At 44.5% G+C, this 15,173-nt stretch overlaps 1 protein-coding gene across 2 annotated transcripts in view; it reads left to right on the top strand.

Annotated features, from left to right (window-relative positions):
* arhgef39 (Rho guanine nucleotide exchange factor (GEF) 39) overlaps positions 1-15,173 on the top strand; it is a 71,191-nt gene that overhangs the window by 31,748 nt on the left and 24,270 nt on the right. For both annotated transcript variants that reach the window (XM_086269859.1, XM_086269857.1), the window contains one exon: positions 11,763-11,891. In XM_086269859.1, the coding sequence (XP_086125985.1) occupies positions 11,763-11,891 (129 nt within the window). The remainder of the gene's footprint in view (positions 1-11,762; positions 11,892-15,173) is intronic.

Genomic DNA, 15,173 nt, shown 5'->3' with positions numbered 1-15,173 from the left:
CAAGTTGCCCTGAGGATCAGGTTCATCTGCTGAGGTTCAGCGTTCATAATGAAAGCAGCAAAGTTGAGCTTGAAATAAAAATCCATCTGTTTGTTGTTATTTTGGACATGCTAATGATGTGGTTCTAAATGTTTGCAGAAATTATTATAGCTGGCACACAGTAATTGGATGCTTCTGTCTGTTTTGATGATTTGCTTATTTGTTCTGGGGCAAATGTTTTAAAGCTTTGCACAAGAAAGTAAAGCAAGTTTTTTTTGTTTCTTTTTAACATGCAAGTCAGTTTGTGATGATACGCTCATCCTAGTCATGGACATAACTAAGGTTTAGACATGAGGTCCAGTGAGGTCGAGGTTTTTTCTTTCAGTGTATCATATTTAATGTGTATTTCTGTGTTTTAATGGAAAAAAGAAATGGTGATGCTTATGAAAACAGAACAGCTGTTTAATGTTATTGTACACATACAATACAACTGTAGGCGCACCAACGATGTTACCTGCACATATGTAAATAGTAACACAACAGGTTTAAATAAGAGACAAGAGGCTGACACGCACAGCAGAGATGTTTGAAGGGGCAGGTTCAAAGTTAAAAAGGTGCACGTAGAACCAGGCTGTGCTCTTTTTAACCCAGCTGTGTGACAGATCCACTGCCTCACACAGCTGCTTCTGTCTGAGGGTGTTCCTGTGTCCAGCCTGTCAAACCTGGCGTAGAAGGTGTTAGGCTGTCTGGGAGGGGGACATCTCAGGTGTCTGTGGTAGTTGATGTTCTCCTGTAGTTTGTGAAAGATTTAAATCCCAGACTAGACTTTTGCACCTTCAGGTAGGGCTGCTCAATTAATCGAATTTTAATCACGATTACGATCTAAGCTTTCAACGATCATTAAAAATGAATGAGCCGATTATTAGCCCCTCCCTCATATTTATCCGCGACTCCTTAAAGGCCGGTCCGTGAAAATATTGTCGGGCATAAACCGGTCCGTGGCGCAAAAAAGGTTGGAGACCGCTGATTAAGAGGACCCGAGGGAAGCTCGGAAAGCTAAGCAGAAGTTATTTGGAGAGGAGAGTAGTTTATTTTGATGCACCTGCTGTTTTCTTTGCAAATTTGCATCATAGGATTGTTTTTTTGTTTTTCCTGCAGTATATAAAAATTGCTGTATCTCCAAAATAAAACTATGAAGTAGAGCTGGGCGATAGAACGATAACGATATGTATCGCGATATAACTTTTTCTCGATAGAAAAATGAAACTATCGCGATAGACCTCGCCGCTCTTGTCCTCTTTAAAAAAAAAAAAAAAAAAAAAAAAGGGGGGAAAAAAAGAACAGCCAATCCAAATTAAGTAGCGCAGAGCCGAACCAATCACAGCCGCAGCGTCACGTCAACGTGACTTGTTACGTACAGCACAAGTGCCAAGCCGCACATGTGTATTTGTTTGGGAAGCAGCCAGCCACCGTACCGCCCGGGTAATGGAGGACTAGAAAAATCAACCGAGCGTGACCGAAGAGAAAACAGATGATGGTTCCAACGCCGGAGAGATTGTCGAACGGAAGAGCCACAGAAGCTCCGTAGTGTGAAGGTATTTCGGCTATTTCAAGTCTGACAAAAAACAGAGTAGCTGCACTGTAAATTGTGCCGAAAGCAAGTCTGGAAATACAATAAACCGGTGCATGCGCTACGTCCACACGTACCCGGGTATTTTCTATGCATTTGCACCTTTCGTCCACACGTAAGGCCCAGACAAGGTGTGTCCTAGGATGTTTAAGGCGTGTGCTGCTGAACTTGGGGAGCCGCTACAACGAGTCTTCAACCTCAGTCTGCGACTGGGGAGAGTGCCCACCCTATGGAAGACATCCTGCATCGTCCCGGTCCCCAAAAGGAACCGGCCCAATGAGCTGAATGACTTCCGACCGGTGGCACTGACGTCACATCTTATGAAGACTCTAGAGCGGCTCTTCCTCAACCTCCTCCGACCACAGGTACAACATGCCCAGGACCCACTACAGTTTGCATACAAGGCGGGTGTCGGAGTGGAGGATGCCATCCTGTACCTCCTACACAGAGCCCACTCACACCTGGATGGGGGAAAAGGCACGGTCAGGATCCTGTTTCTTGATTTTTCCAGTGCCTTTAATACCATCCGGCCCTGTATGCTTCAGGAAAAACTGAACAGGATGGAGGTGGACCCCTGCCTGGTGGCTTGGATCTCCGACTACCTCACCGACAGACCACAGTACGTCAGGCTGAAGGACATCACGTCTGACACTGTGGTCAGCAGCACAGGAGCACCACAGGGAACTGTGCTGTCCCCTCTTCTCTTCACCCTGTACACCTCTGACTTCTGCTACAACTCTGAATTATGCCATATTCAGAAGTTTGCAGATGACACGGCCATCATGGGGTGTATCTGGGATGATCAGGAAGAGGAGTACAGAAGTCTGGTGAGGAACTTTGTCGCATGGAGTCACACAAACCACCTGCAACTCAACACCTCAAAGACTAAGGAACTGGTTGTGGACTTCGGGAGGTCCAGAGAAGGTCCACTGCCGGTTCAGATAGAGGGGGAGGAGGTGGAGGTGGTCAACGAGTACAAGTACCTCGGGCTGTGGGTGGTCAATAAACTGGACTGGTCATGCAACACAGAGCACCTGTATAAAAAAGCCCAAAGCCGACTGTACTTCCTCAGGAGGCTGAGGTCTTTTAACATCTGCAGGAAGCTCCTGAGGATGTTTTACCAGTCGGTGGTTGCTGGAGTACTTTTCTATGCTGTGGTGTGCTGGGGGAGCAGCACAGCAAAGAAGGACTCATCCAGGCTGGAGAAACTGATCAGGAAGGCTAGCTCTGTGGTCGGCATGAAGCTGAGAAAAGGACATTAAAGAAACTGCTGGACATTATGAACAATGCTGGGCATCCTCTGCACACGGCCATAAACAACCAGAAGAGTCTGTTCAGTGACAGGTTGCTTCTCCCAAAGACAAGAACTAACAGACTTAAAAACTCCTTTGTCCCACACGCCATCAGACTGTTTAACTCCTCTCTGGAGGGGAGAGGGAGGGGAGACAGGAGGACAAAGGAGGGGGGAACAACTAAGCTGTAGTGCCTCTTCACCTCACTGTACAATACCTTGTGCAATACTTTTGTAAATAGACAACAGTGCAATAGACTCAATACTTGAAATGTGCAATTCACTTGTATTTTTATTTTTATTCCTATTTATTCTATTTATCCCCTTTGTATATTTTATTTATATTTGTTTCTGTATTTATGTGTGTGTGTGTGTGTGTGTGTGTGTGTGTATATATATATGTGTGTATATATATATATATATATATATATATATATATATATATATATATATATATATATATATATATATAGCTGGATAGCGTAGTGGTTAAACTACACGCCTTTGGAACAGAGGATCGCAAGTTCGATTCCTGCCTGGGGCGTCTGTATCCAGTAAGGGTCCTAAGGCTAGACCCCCTATGCTAAGCAAGCCTACCGCAGACATGAGCGAGACAGATAAATATGAAGGCATGCCGGCTCGGACGTCGCCCGGATCAACAAGGTCCGCGTCAGGTGTTGAGGAACCAGGGCACCCTGACGAAAAGTGGGCTACTGGAACAAGAAGGCATCGGTGGGCAAGGGACGAAAACAGGGCGTTGTTGGAATGCTACTACGCAAGTAACCCCGGCGGAAGGGGCTACATGAATAGGATGAGGGACCTATGGATTCTTCGATACCCAACATCCACAATGACGGCGAAACAACTAGTAGCTCAGTGTTCCAACATTCGAAAGAAGGGACTGCTCTCACAGCTAGAGATTGACGAGGTACAACACAAATGCTACGGCAAGGAGGAGTCAGGACGCCAGGTCAGGGGGGAGATATCATCACCCCCACCCGAGATTGGGTACATAGCCCCAAGTGCGATAGGAGAAGGATCGTTGAGTGCGAGAGGAACTGACCTGAAAAATAGGATCATGGCCAAGCTTGAAACCTGGATCCCCCGTAGCCGGTTACCAAGATTACGTGAAGTACCCTCAGAAGGTCTGCTAGATGATGTTAATGCAGCACTACGGGCAATACCTACAACCACGATTACCGACACTAACAAGCTGATCTACAATACGGCAGCAGTGATCTCCATGGAGAAGGAGGCTAGAGGGCAAGATCAAAGTAGCACGGAGGGAGGTTAGCCAACTAACGGAGTTGCAGAAAGGTGCGACAAAGAAGGTGCCTAAGAAATACAGCAAGTTGTCCATACCTGAGGCCTTGGAAACTGCCAAGCAAAGACTCACAGCCTTGGCCAGCCGCTTGAGGAGGTACACCAGAGAGATAGAAGGCAGGAGAATAAACCAGCTGTTCTCCACAGAACCAGCAAAGGTGTACTCTCAGTGGCAAGGGAACAATAAGAGAACAGCACCACCAAGGCTGGAGACGGAGCAATACTGGAAGAGCATATGGGAGAAGGATGCAACCCATAACGGCAATGCTCAGTGGCTAGAGGATCTGAGGGCAGACCACAGCGACCTCCCTGAACAGGGTCCAGTAACCATCACAGTGGCAGATATCCAAGAAAGGGTCTCCAGTATGAAGAGTTGGACAGCACCAGGGCCCGACATGGTTCACGCCTACTGGCTGAAGAAGCTGACTGCACTCCACGAGCGTCTGGCAGCACAAATGAACCAGCTGCTAGTTAACGAAAGACACCCGGAATGGCTAACTGAAGGCCGGACGGTCCTGATCCCCAAGGACCCCAAGAAGGGACCGGTCCCCTCCAACTACCGACCAATAATCTGCCTCAGTACTACATGGAAGCTCCTGTCAGGCATCATATCGGCTAAGATGAACAGGCACATGGGTCAATACATGAGCGGGACACAGAAAGGAATTGGCAAGAATACCAGAGGTGCAAAACACCAGCTACTGGTAGACAGAACAATCAGCCGAGACTGCAAGACCAGACTGACCAACCTGTGCACTGCCTGGATTGATTACAAGAAGGCCTATGACTCAATGCCCCACAGCTGGATACTGGAATGCCTAGAATTGTACAAGATCAATGGGACCCTAAGAGCCTTCATCAGGAACTCAATGGGGATGTGGCGTACAACAACTCCAAGCCCATAGCACAAGTTACCATCAAGTGCGGGATCTACCAAGGAGATGCTCTGTCCCCACTGCTGTTCTGCATAGGCCTGAACCCCCTCAGTGAGATCATTAACAAGACTGGCTACGGATACCGACTACGGAACGGAGCAGTTGTCAGCCACCTCCTGTACATGGATGACATCAAGCTGTATGCCAAGAGTGAACAAGACATCGATTCACTGATCCACACTACCAGGCTATACAGCAATGACATTGGAATGTCGTTCGGACTGGAGAAGTGTAGTCGGATGGTAACAAAGAGAGGGAAGGTAGGGAAGAACAAGATCCAGGCCATTAACACATACGCCCTGCCCGTGATCAGGTACCCTGCTGGGGTAATAAGCTGGCCAAAGGAGGAGATAGAAGCCACTGACATAAAGACAAGAAAGCTCCTGACCATGCATGGAGGGTTTCACCCCAAGTCCAGCACCCTGAGGCTGTACGCTAAGCGGAAGGAAGGGGGCCGGGGACTGGTGAGTGTCAGCACCACAGTCCAGGATGAGACAAGGAACATCCAAGAATACATTGGGAAGATGGCCCCAACTGACCGAGTGCTCAGTGAATACCTCAGGCAGCAGAAACCCAAGAAAGAGGAGGGAGACGAGGAACCATCATGGAAGGACAGGCCCCTGCACGGTATGTACCACCGGCAGATAGAGGAGGTGGCTGATATCCAGAAATCCTACCAGTGGCTGGACAAAGCTGGACTGAAAGACAGCACAGAGGCACTAATCATGGCAGCACAAGAACAAGCTCTGAGTACAAGATCCATAGAGGCTGGGGTCTATCACACCAGGCGAGACCCCAGGTGCAGGCTGTGTAAAGATGCCCCAGAGACTATCCAGCACATAACAGCAGGGTGCAAGATGCTAGCAGGCAAGGCATACATGGAACGCCATAACCAAGTGGCCGGCATAGTGTACAGGAACATCTGTGCCGAGTATAACCTAGAAGTCCCGAGGTCAAAATGGGAGATGCCCCCAAGGGTGGTGGAGAATGACCGAGCTAAGATCCTGTGGGACTTCCAGATACAGACGGACAAAATGGTGGTGGCTAACCAACCGGACATAGTGGTGGTAGACAAACAGAAGAAGACGGCCGTAGTGATCGATGTAGCAGTTCCGAATGACAGCAATATCAGGAAGAAGGAACACGAGAAGCTGGAGAAATACCAAGGGCTCAGAGAAGAGCTCGAGAGGATGTGGAGGGTGAAGGTAACGGTGGTCCCCGTGGTAATCGGAGCACTAGGTGCGGTGACTCCCAAGCTAGGCGAGTGGCTCCAGCAGATCCCGGGAAAAACATCGGAGATCTCTGTCCAGAAGAGCGCAGTCCTGGGAACAGCTAAGATACTGCGCAGGACCCTCAAGCTCCCAGGCCTCTGGTAGAGGACCCGAGCTTGAAGGATAAACCGCCCGCAGGGGCGTGCTGGGTGTTTTTATATATATATATATATATATATATATATATATATATATATATATATAAAACAATTCTGTAACTGTAACTTCGGTCGTTGCTGTGCTTTTTTTGGAAATCGAATTTCCCAGAGGAACCCACCCGAGGGATTAATAAAGTTCTATCTTATCTTATCTTATCTTATCTTAAACTGCGTTTTTGGTCACTGAAAACGAAGATTTTTGAAAACTCCGTTTTTGCATTTACGTGTGGACCAGAAAAACGGAGAAAACGCAGCGTCAAAGGTGTGTGCATTTTTTGACGTCACACTGTGCGCCACGTTATTGTTTCGGTGAAATGAATTTCTACAATACTGTTACTGTTAATTCTACTCTCTGCAGTGTTTAAATGCTTACATATACACACAGTTACTGTCCGTCCACACATACGACTCGGTTCTGCTTCTATGCCCCAGCTTTGTTTACTTTTTCCCACCGAGGCTTCTAGACTTCTGATTGGCCAACATTTCTGCACGGTTAGGAATCTAGCGCCACCTGCTGCTTTGGCATGTTCATAGCAGCGTTTTCCTTCATTTCTGCCTTTATGTGTGGACGGGATTATTTTTTAAAACGGAAAATCTCCGTTTTCAAAAATACCCGTGTACGTGTGGACGTAGCCTCAGTCTCTGACTGGAAGCGCTGATTCGTCATTCGGCTTTTGTCAGACTAAAGTAACTGTTAAAACTGTTTGAAAAGCTCAGCTATACAACAAGGAGAGATTGAGAATTTCCTTTTAGTTCTCAGTTTATTTGATATTGACAAAAGTTAGTCAGTTTTGTCTGTTCTTCTGTAAAACAAACTAAGATTTATTTTTAGAATTAATATTTTGTTTCTAAGTGGAATTGACAATTTAGTCTGTTTCGTTTGTTCTATTTTGAAACTTAAACGCTTTAGCGGCTGCCTTTTGTGTAGTTTGCAATATTTGCCTTTATTTATCTGAAAAAGTCTCATGTTCCTTAAGTACATCTACCCTGTTGAACTTATTATGGGAAATAAATATTTAAATAAAAACAAGCTGCTGATTATTTCACATTTTACTTGTGAGCAACGGCACATTTAAATCTTACAAATATAGTTATTTGGCTGATATCGTGATAGATATCGTTATCGCCTGAAATGAAAAAAACATATCGTGATATGAAAAAAATCTTATATCGCCCAGCTCTATTATGAAGACACTCAAAATAAATTTCCTGTTGTTGTAAACTATTTTTTGCAACTTTTTTGTATTTAAAGTTTTGAGGGATAAACCTCTTAAATTTCTCCAAGTAGAAATATATGTAAAAACAAAACAAAAGCGATTTTCAATTTTTTTTGTAGTTTATTGCACTTTTTTGCAATTAATGTAGTTACTATGGACTTAATGCATACATATTATTAAAATATGGGCTATAACAGTTGCATAGCAACTTGAAATGCTCCCACAAATGGCACTACAACATGTAAAAAACTAATATAAGCTCTGGCGGACTTGGTTCTATAGTATGGGCTTTGTCTGGAGCCTTTTGTCATAAACTGAGGCAGATCACTTGGTGATCAGACTTTTCAGTGTCTTTGGTTCAGCTGAAAAGGTATTTCTGATGTTGCTGGTAGAGCAGGGCGACCAAAAGTATTCATCACCATATACATTTGAAAATTTGCAATAACGATATAACTGACGATATAATTGATGTGAGACAAAATACTTTACAACTCCACAACTTTATTAGTGCAAACAAAAAAAACACCTCATCAATGTATTTTGACTTAAACAAGCAGCTGTTTTGTTTTTTTTATCTGCATTAAAGTTATATAAACATTTAACAGTGCAAATGCAAATTCCTCACTGACAGTTTAACCAAAAGGCATTTCCAGTGGAAACTGGCCGACATATCCTCAGCATAACCATGTATAACATCCACAAAACTTAAAAAGAGGTCATACACACACACAATACGGTAACATGTTGAAGCACAGTACGTATCACTCCGCTAGGCTCCGCCTACGATAGCCGTAATGCTCCGACAATCCATCAAGTGCGGCTTCGTAGCTTAGCAAAGTCGTACTGAAACATTTTCGAGCGCCGTGTACATAAAATCGTTTCGAGGTCAGTAAACACAACCAGAATTCATACATAAGGCACACGGGATTATAAGGGGCTCTGTCGACTTTCAGAAAAATCAAAGGATTGATTTTAAGTGCGCCGTATTTTCCAAACAATACGGTAATAACGACGGCCCGCTGCATGCGCTACCAAAAATAGTGCTTTGTTGTGTATCTGACGGACGAAAGCTAAACCAGTTCCACACCAGTGAAGCTGCAGCATTTTTACAAACCAGTTCAGATTCATCTGTTTCATTCAACGATCCGCTTTCGCTCTTCTCATTCTCCGTCACAGCCATGTGCGTATGTAAACAAAGGCACTGCGCATGCGCGTTTTACCCATATTCTGTGATATTTCATTTTCTTATCGTTGCCCAACATTACACCGGTATCACTGTGAACGGTATGATATGGCCCAGCCCTGGTTGCTGGAGCAGTGGTCCAGTGTTCATTTCTCCTGGTGCGGAAGGTCACAAACTAATGTGGTTTGAGCATGTTTTTCCCATGATTGCAGTGGTTAAAATCTCCCAGAATGATAACAGCGGCATCAGGATATGTGTTTTCATATTCATTAATCCTGGTGTTGGCCAGAGGGGCCGATAGTGCGATATGGCAGCCTGGCTTCTGTCAGTCTGCCCCAGGGCAGCTGTGGCTACAACTGTAGCTGCTCCACCGGTGTGTGAATGTGAGAGTGAATGAATAGTGGCATTGTAAAGCGCTATATAAATGCAATCCATTATTATTATTATTAATCATGTCATGTTGCTCCTTTAATGCAGCCTCCTCTTCAGTGCATGGGGGTATGTACACAACACTCACAGTGATGCATTGCAATTCTCTGGGCAGGTACAATGGCGTTAGCTTCAGGGTCAAATGATCTTACAGTGAGTACACCATGATTGTCTGAGGAGGGCAGCTGTTCCTGCACCAGGAGTCTTACCGCTATCCGCAGCACACCGGTCCTTCCTGAAGACTGTGTAGCCGCCTGTTGTTAGTGCCTCGTCGGGTGTCCTTTCCCCCAGCCAGGTTTCGCAGAAACACAATATGGAACAATCCTGAATCTCCTTCTGTGTAGAAATCCAGGCCTGGAGTCGTCCATTTTATTTTCCAGGGACTGAACAGTATGACCGGGAGGGTTAGCCTTTCGTTGCTAACCAAAGGGCTGAGCTTCTGGTCAGCTGCTCCCCGACTGCCTCGCCTCTGCTTCGGCCTGTTCCTAGGAGGGCTCCCAGTCAGGGGCCGGCCTAGCGTCGAGTCAGTACAGCCTGATAGCTCAGGGTAGGATTCCAGGAAGCACTGCGCTCTCTCAGTTGTAATAAGGTCATGCGATCATAGCGAACTTTTGTATAGTGTGTCTTAACACTATACAAGGGTTGGCAGTTTGCCTTGTAATCGGAAGGTTGCCGGTTCGAGCCCCGGCTCCAACAGTGTTGGTCGTTGTGTCCTTGGGCGAGACACTTCGCCCGTTGCCTACTGGTGGTGGTCAGAGGGCCCGGTGGCGCCAGTGTCCGGCAGCCTCGCCTCTGTCAGTGCGCCCCAGGGCAGCTGTGGCTACAATGTAGCTGCCATCATCAGTGTGTGAATGTGTGTGTGAATGGGTGGACCCCCATGATCGGAAGGTCGGCGGTTCGAATCCACTTAACGGCTACCCTGAGGTACCCCTGAGCAAGGTACCGTCCCTACACACTGCTCCCCGGGCGCCTGCTTAGTGGGCTGCCCACTGCTTCACTGAGTGAATGGGTCAAATGCAGAGAAAAACAAGTAATTTCCCCATGGGGATCAATAAAGTATCCATTATTATTATTATCCATTATTATTAAAGCGCTTTGGGGTCCTTAGGGACCCCAAAGCGCTTTACAAATACAGACCATTTACCATTTAACTCGGTACAACAACAAAAAAGTAACTTGACTTGGAGAGCTGACCGCCAAGAGTGGAGTTATACTGGGTGGTTCAATTCTTTGGAATTGTTAGCCTGTTTGCCCATTGATTCATCTTATTGATTCCACTTGAACTACAATCAGCTGATTTCAGTTTGTGTGCCAGAGCAGTAAAATAGTCGTGCAATCTAGAACCTGGACGTGGACATGCTTTTATTTTCATTGCACAAATGGATAAGAGCGCAATGTTACACTGGAAGCTGCATCAGGATAGAAACAACTGCATTATACTGCAAGCAAACCTTTGGCTCGTTGCAAGTATCTGCACAGACAGCCTGCTAACACTAAGCTAGCCAAGAATGTTAAAGCTGAGTGCTGAACCCGGCCCAGCAGCCACAGCCTGAACTTCAGCAGCAATGAGCCTCAATCTCTACCTGTTCATATTTTCCCAACAACTGTGGCAATTCTAACAAAATCTACTCGTGCAAATTCTCAAGTCTGGACTGTCAAAATGAAAGTAAGCATTGCTTTATGAACTCATAGTGTTAAATTTGAACATGTCTGTTTTTTTCAGTTGATTTCTTTTTTTTGGAGTATGCAGGTCAGGTGTTATGACTGGGAAATACTTACATTTCTATAGGTGTATTATATATGTGTATTTATTAACAGCCAGCAGTATGTTTTAAAGTGTTACAGTACTGAACATAGCTGTTAATAGTCAAAATCTTGGATGTGCACATTTCTGACAAAATTCATATTCGAACAGGCTCACACGAAATGAGATGTTCAGTAGGAGTTCCCTTTTACTTATTATTTTCTGTGAGGAACCCCACAAATCACCATACTTCATCATCATATTATTATTATAATTATTATTGTGCTTTATGAGCCAAAATGGTCACTCTGGTGCACCTGCCACTAAGACTTCCATCTTTTTAAAACACTGTAATAAAAAACATTGTGCTGCAGTCATTTTCACACTAATAGCTTTTATTCGTCACTGTGCTTTACAACCATCATTGTAATATTTGCAAATATACCAATGAATGTTTTTGCTGTTCTTTGTCAGTCTTTAGATTTATATTTCAGACCATGAGACATGCGCTACAAAATAATACGCTGTGACTTTGTTTTTACTTCTTTTAGCCAGACATATCATATAAAGCAGTTACACTGAAAAAACTGTTTGTGTTTTAGGAGCAGTGACTGTCGTGTGTGAGGTGTCCCAGCGTATTGACGACAATACCCGGCACCATGAGAACCACTTGGAGCTTTGCCGTGTGCAGAAACTGCTGAAAGGGAGAAAGATGAAGGTGTTGGCTCCAGGTTAGATCCTCTCATTAAATATTCCTTTGATCTCCTTCAAGAACTACCTCTATACATCTTCTCTGTTGCTGCATCTATTGCATGCATGCATCTATGCCTTCTGGGACACACTGGGGGAGAGAGGAAAACCAGACCAGCACACATAAACTAAAGGGGAAGTGAGGTCATTAAGAAGAAACTCATCCGTACTGTTCAAAATTCATAAATAGCAGAGCCTTATTTAGAAGTGTGCAACAAGTCCAATCGTGAGATTTCCTCATTACTAAATATTCTACAGCTGTTTGTGGAAAACTGGGAAAGACGGCAACTCGGCCACAAAGTGGGAGCCCGTGTAAGATCACAGCGTCAGAGAAGGCTGCGGCACATTGAGTAGAGGTCACTAAGTTTCAATAAAGTCAGTCACTACAGACCTCCAAACTCCATGTGACCTCTTGGTTTCCATGGCTGAGCAGCTACATCCAAGTTTCACTAACCACAATGCAAAGTGTCGTGTGTGGTGGCACGCTGCCACTGGAAGTGGAAGTGGAGATGTGGTCTCTGTGACGGTGTTTCTTTGCCCGGCGATCCGATGGATGAGTCTTGGTTTAGCAGTTGTCAGGGGAATGGTGCTGCCTGCACTGTGCCCAGGATGGTGGAGGTGGGATTTTAGTCTGAGGCCCCTTAGTTCCAGTGACAGGAACTCATAATGCTGGAGCAAAGACATTTTGGACCATTTCATGCTCCCAACTTTGTGGGAACAATTTTAAGGATGGCCCCTTCCTGAGCTTGGTGTGGAAGATCTTGACCAGCCGGAGTCCTTCCCCACAGCCTCCTTCATCAGTTTCTGACCTCACAAGTGCTTCTGGAATAATGGTCAACCTTCACAGAAGATTTGAAGCTGTGGGCCGGCATATTAAACTCTTTGGATTAAAGCAAATAATCAGTATAGTGTATGCTACACATCATATCAATAATAATTAGTGAACCATCAGGTTCTGTTCTGTTATTTCCCCACAGCCCTGTGCTTCCAGCCACTCCACGCCCTGCTGGTATTTGTCCTGGATGTCGCTGCTGCCACTGTCCCCCACGACCAGTCATCTCGTGGACTCAAAGTTAAAAAGGAAGCCAAAATGTGTTGTCTGGGAGTGTGTGCTGGATTTGAGGAAATACATGTATGCATGATGTCCTGAGTCTGTGTTTGTGTGCTTGGATATGAAGGCGTGTTTTCCGTGAGTATGTGTGGCTGTTTGTGTTGTACGGGCTGGAAGTGGCGGCTGAATAGCAGCTCTTCTTTCTAATGCCGATGTGGGCATTAGTTTCAAAAGCTTTCTCTCATCCAAGTTCTCAGGCCCTCAAAACTCTGCTGTCAGCTTCCTTTCCAGCCAATAAAGCTCTGGTCCCACCAGGCAGACTTCAGAGCTGCAGGAGTACCACCTCACCCCGCAACCCCACACCGACTCATTCTCCTTCCTCCCCACCAATGCCACCTCTAATGTGGGTAAAAGAAAAGCTGCCTTTGACAGATGAGAAGCATTGGAGCCCCTCAAACATATTAAGTAGCTCTGTAGGAGATGGGGGGGTGTTTGTGCGCCACAAAGCCTGAATCAATGGGACATCAGTGCAGCAGGCAGCAGCCTCTTTCCCTGGGAGGCCACAGCTTTATGTCTGCCTGTCTGTTCCTTTATTTTAAAACAAAGATGTCTCACATTTTATATCGTGCTTCACATGGATTCTCCCCTTGTGTCCTTTATGTTATTGATAGTTTCACACAAGTTTCCTTATGCATCATCTACCATTTCTCTGTCTGTTTTTTCTAATCACATTACATTATGATTAATACAAGCTTCAATAAATAGAAAGTAGAAAAGTTATTCTGTACTGAATTGTCTTTAAAGTGCAAAAACCATACATTTCTTTTATATTGAGTTCAATATAACAGCTATTACGTAGGGCTGCTCAATTAATCGAATTTTAATCACGATTACGATCTGGGCTTTCAACGATCATTAAAAATGACTGAGCCGATTATTAGCCCCTCCCTCATTTATCCGCGACACCTTAAAGGCCGGTCCGTGAAAATATTGTCGGGCATAAACCGGTCCGTGGCGCAAAAAAGGGTGGAGACCGCTGATTAAGAGGACCCGAGGGAAGCTCGGAAAGCTAAGCAGAAGTTATTTGGAGAGTGACTGCCGTTGGTTGAAAAGAGTTTAAAAAAAAAAAACTTCAGTGGTGTTGCACACTATTTTATATTATTTTTTTAAAGTCATTGTTAACCCTTTAAAGCCGGTCAGAGCAGCACGCTCCGTTTTGCGTAACTATTTTTAAATCCCTGTAGAACCTGAACCGTGTAAGCTAGCGCAATAATTTGTTTTGCATATGAAACCGGAGGAGTTGTACTTACATCTGATGCCATCAGCTTGTCCTCGGTCACGGTTTCGTTCCACATATAGCTTTGCAAAAACTGCATAAAAAGCGCTTGCAGGAACAAAAACATAATATTCCAGAAACACGCTTTGCCGTTCCTATCAGCTGTTCGTAACACTTCCCACAGTGAAATGATGCACCTGCTGTTTTCTTTGCAAATTTGCATCATAGGATTGTTTTTTGTTTTTCCTGCAGTATATAAAAATTGCTGTATCTCCAAAATAAAACTATGAAGACACTCAAAATAAATTTCCTGTTGTAAACTATTTTTTGCAACTTTATTGTATTTAAAGTTTTGAGGGATAAGCCTCTTAAACTTCTCCAAGTAGAAATATATGTAAACAAAACAAAAGCGATTTTCAATTTTTTTTTTGTAGTTTATTGCACTTTTTTGCAATTTATGTAATTACTATGCACTTAATGCATACATATTATTAAAATATGGGCTATAACAGTTGTATTGATGTATAGCAACTTGAAATGCTCCCACAAATGGCACTACAGCATGTAAAAAAAATAAATAAAAATAATATAAGCTCTGGTGGACTTGGTTCTATAGTAGGTCTTAAAGGGTTAAATAAATATCGTCAAATAATCGTGATCTCAATTTCAGTGAAAATAATCGTGATTATCATTTTTGCCATAATCGAGCAGCCCTACTATTACGTTATATTATACACAGATATTCTAACAAGAAGAGGATTTTTTAATCTCTCAGTTGATGATTAGTTGAACTCAATGGGGAGTCGAGTCAAAGTTAAATCATTTACGTGAAAAAGTGAACGCTCATCTCTGAACCAAGGAGAAGGCTAGATGACATATTTTAACGTCTTACGATGCTGCAGCCACCCCCCGCTCTCTGTGAACGGGACTTGTGGC

This window comes from Aulonocara sp. 'chitande type north' Nkhata Bay, linkage group LG17 (assembly GCF_057382095.1).
Source record: "Aulonocara sp. 'chitande type north' Nkhata Bay isolate Kocher_YH1m ecotype deep benthic linkage group LG17, A_spYH_male_GT1.1, whole genome shotgun sequence".
In the NCBI taxonomy this organism is placed as follows: Eukaryota; Metazoa; Chordata; class Actinopteri; order Cichliformes; family Cichlidae; genus Aulonocara; species Aulonocara sp. 'chitande type north' Nkhata Bay.
This window is presented reverse-complemented; position numbering and strand designations above follow the sequence as displayed.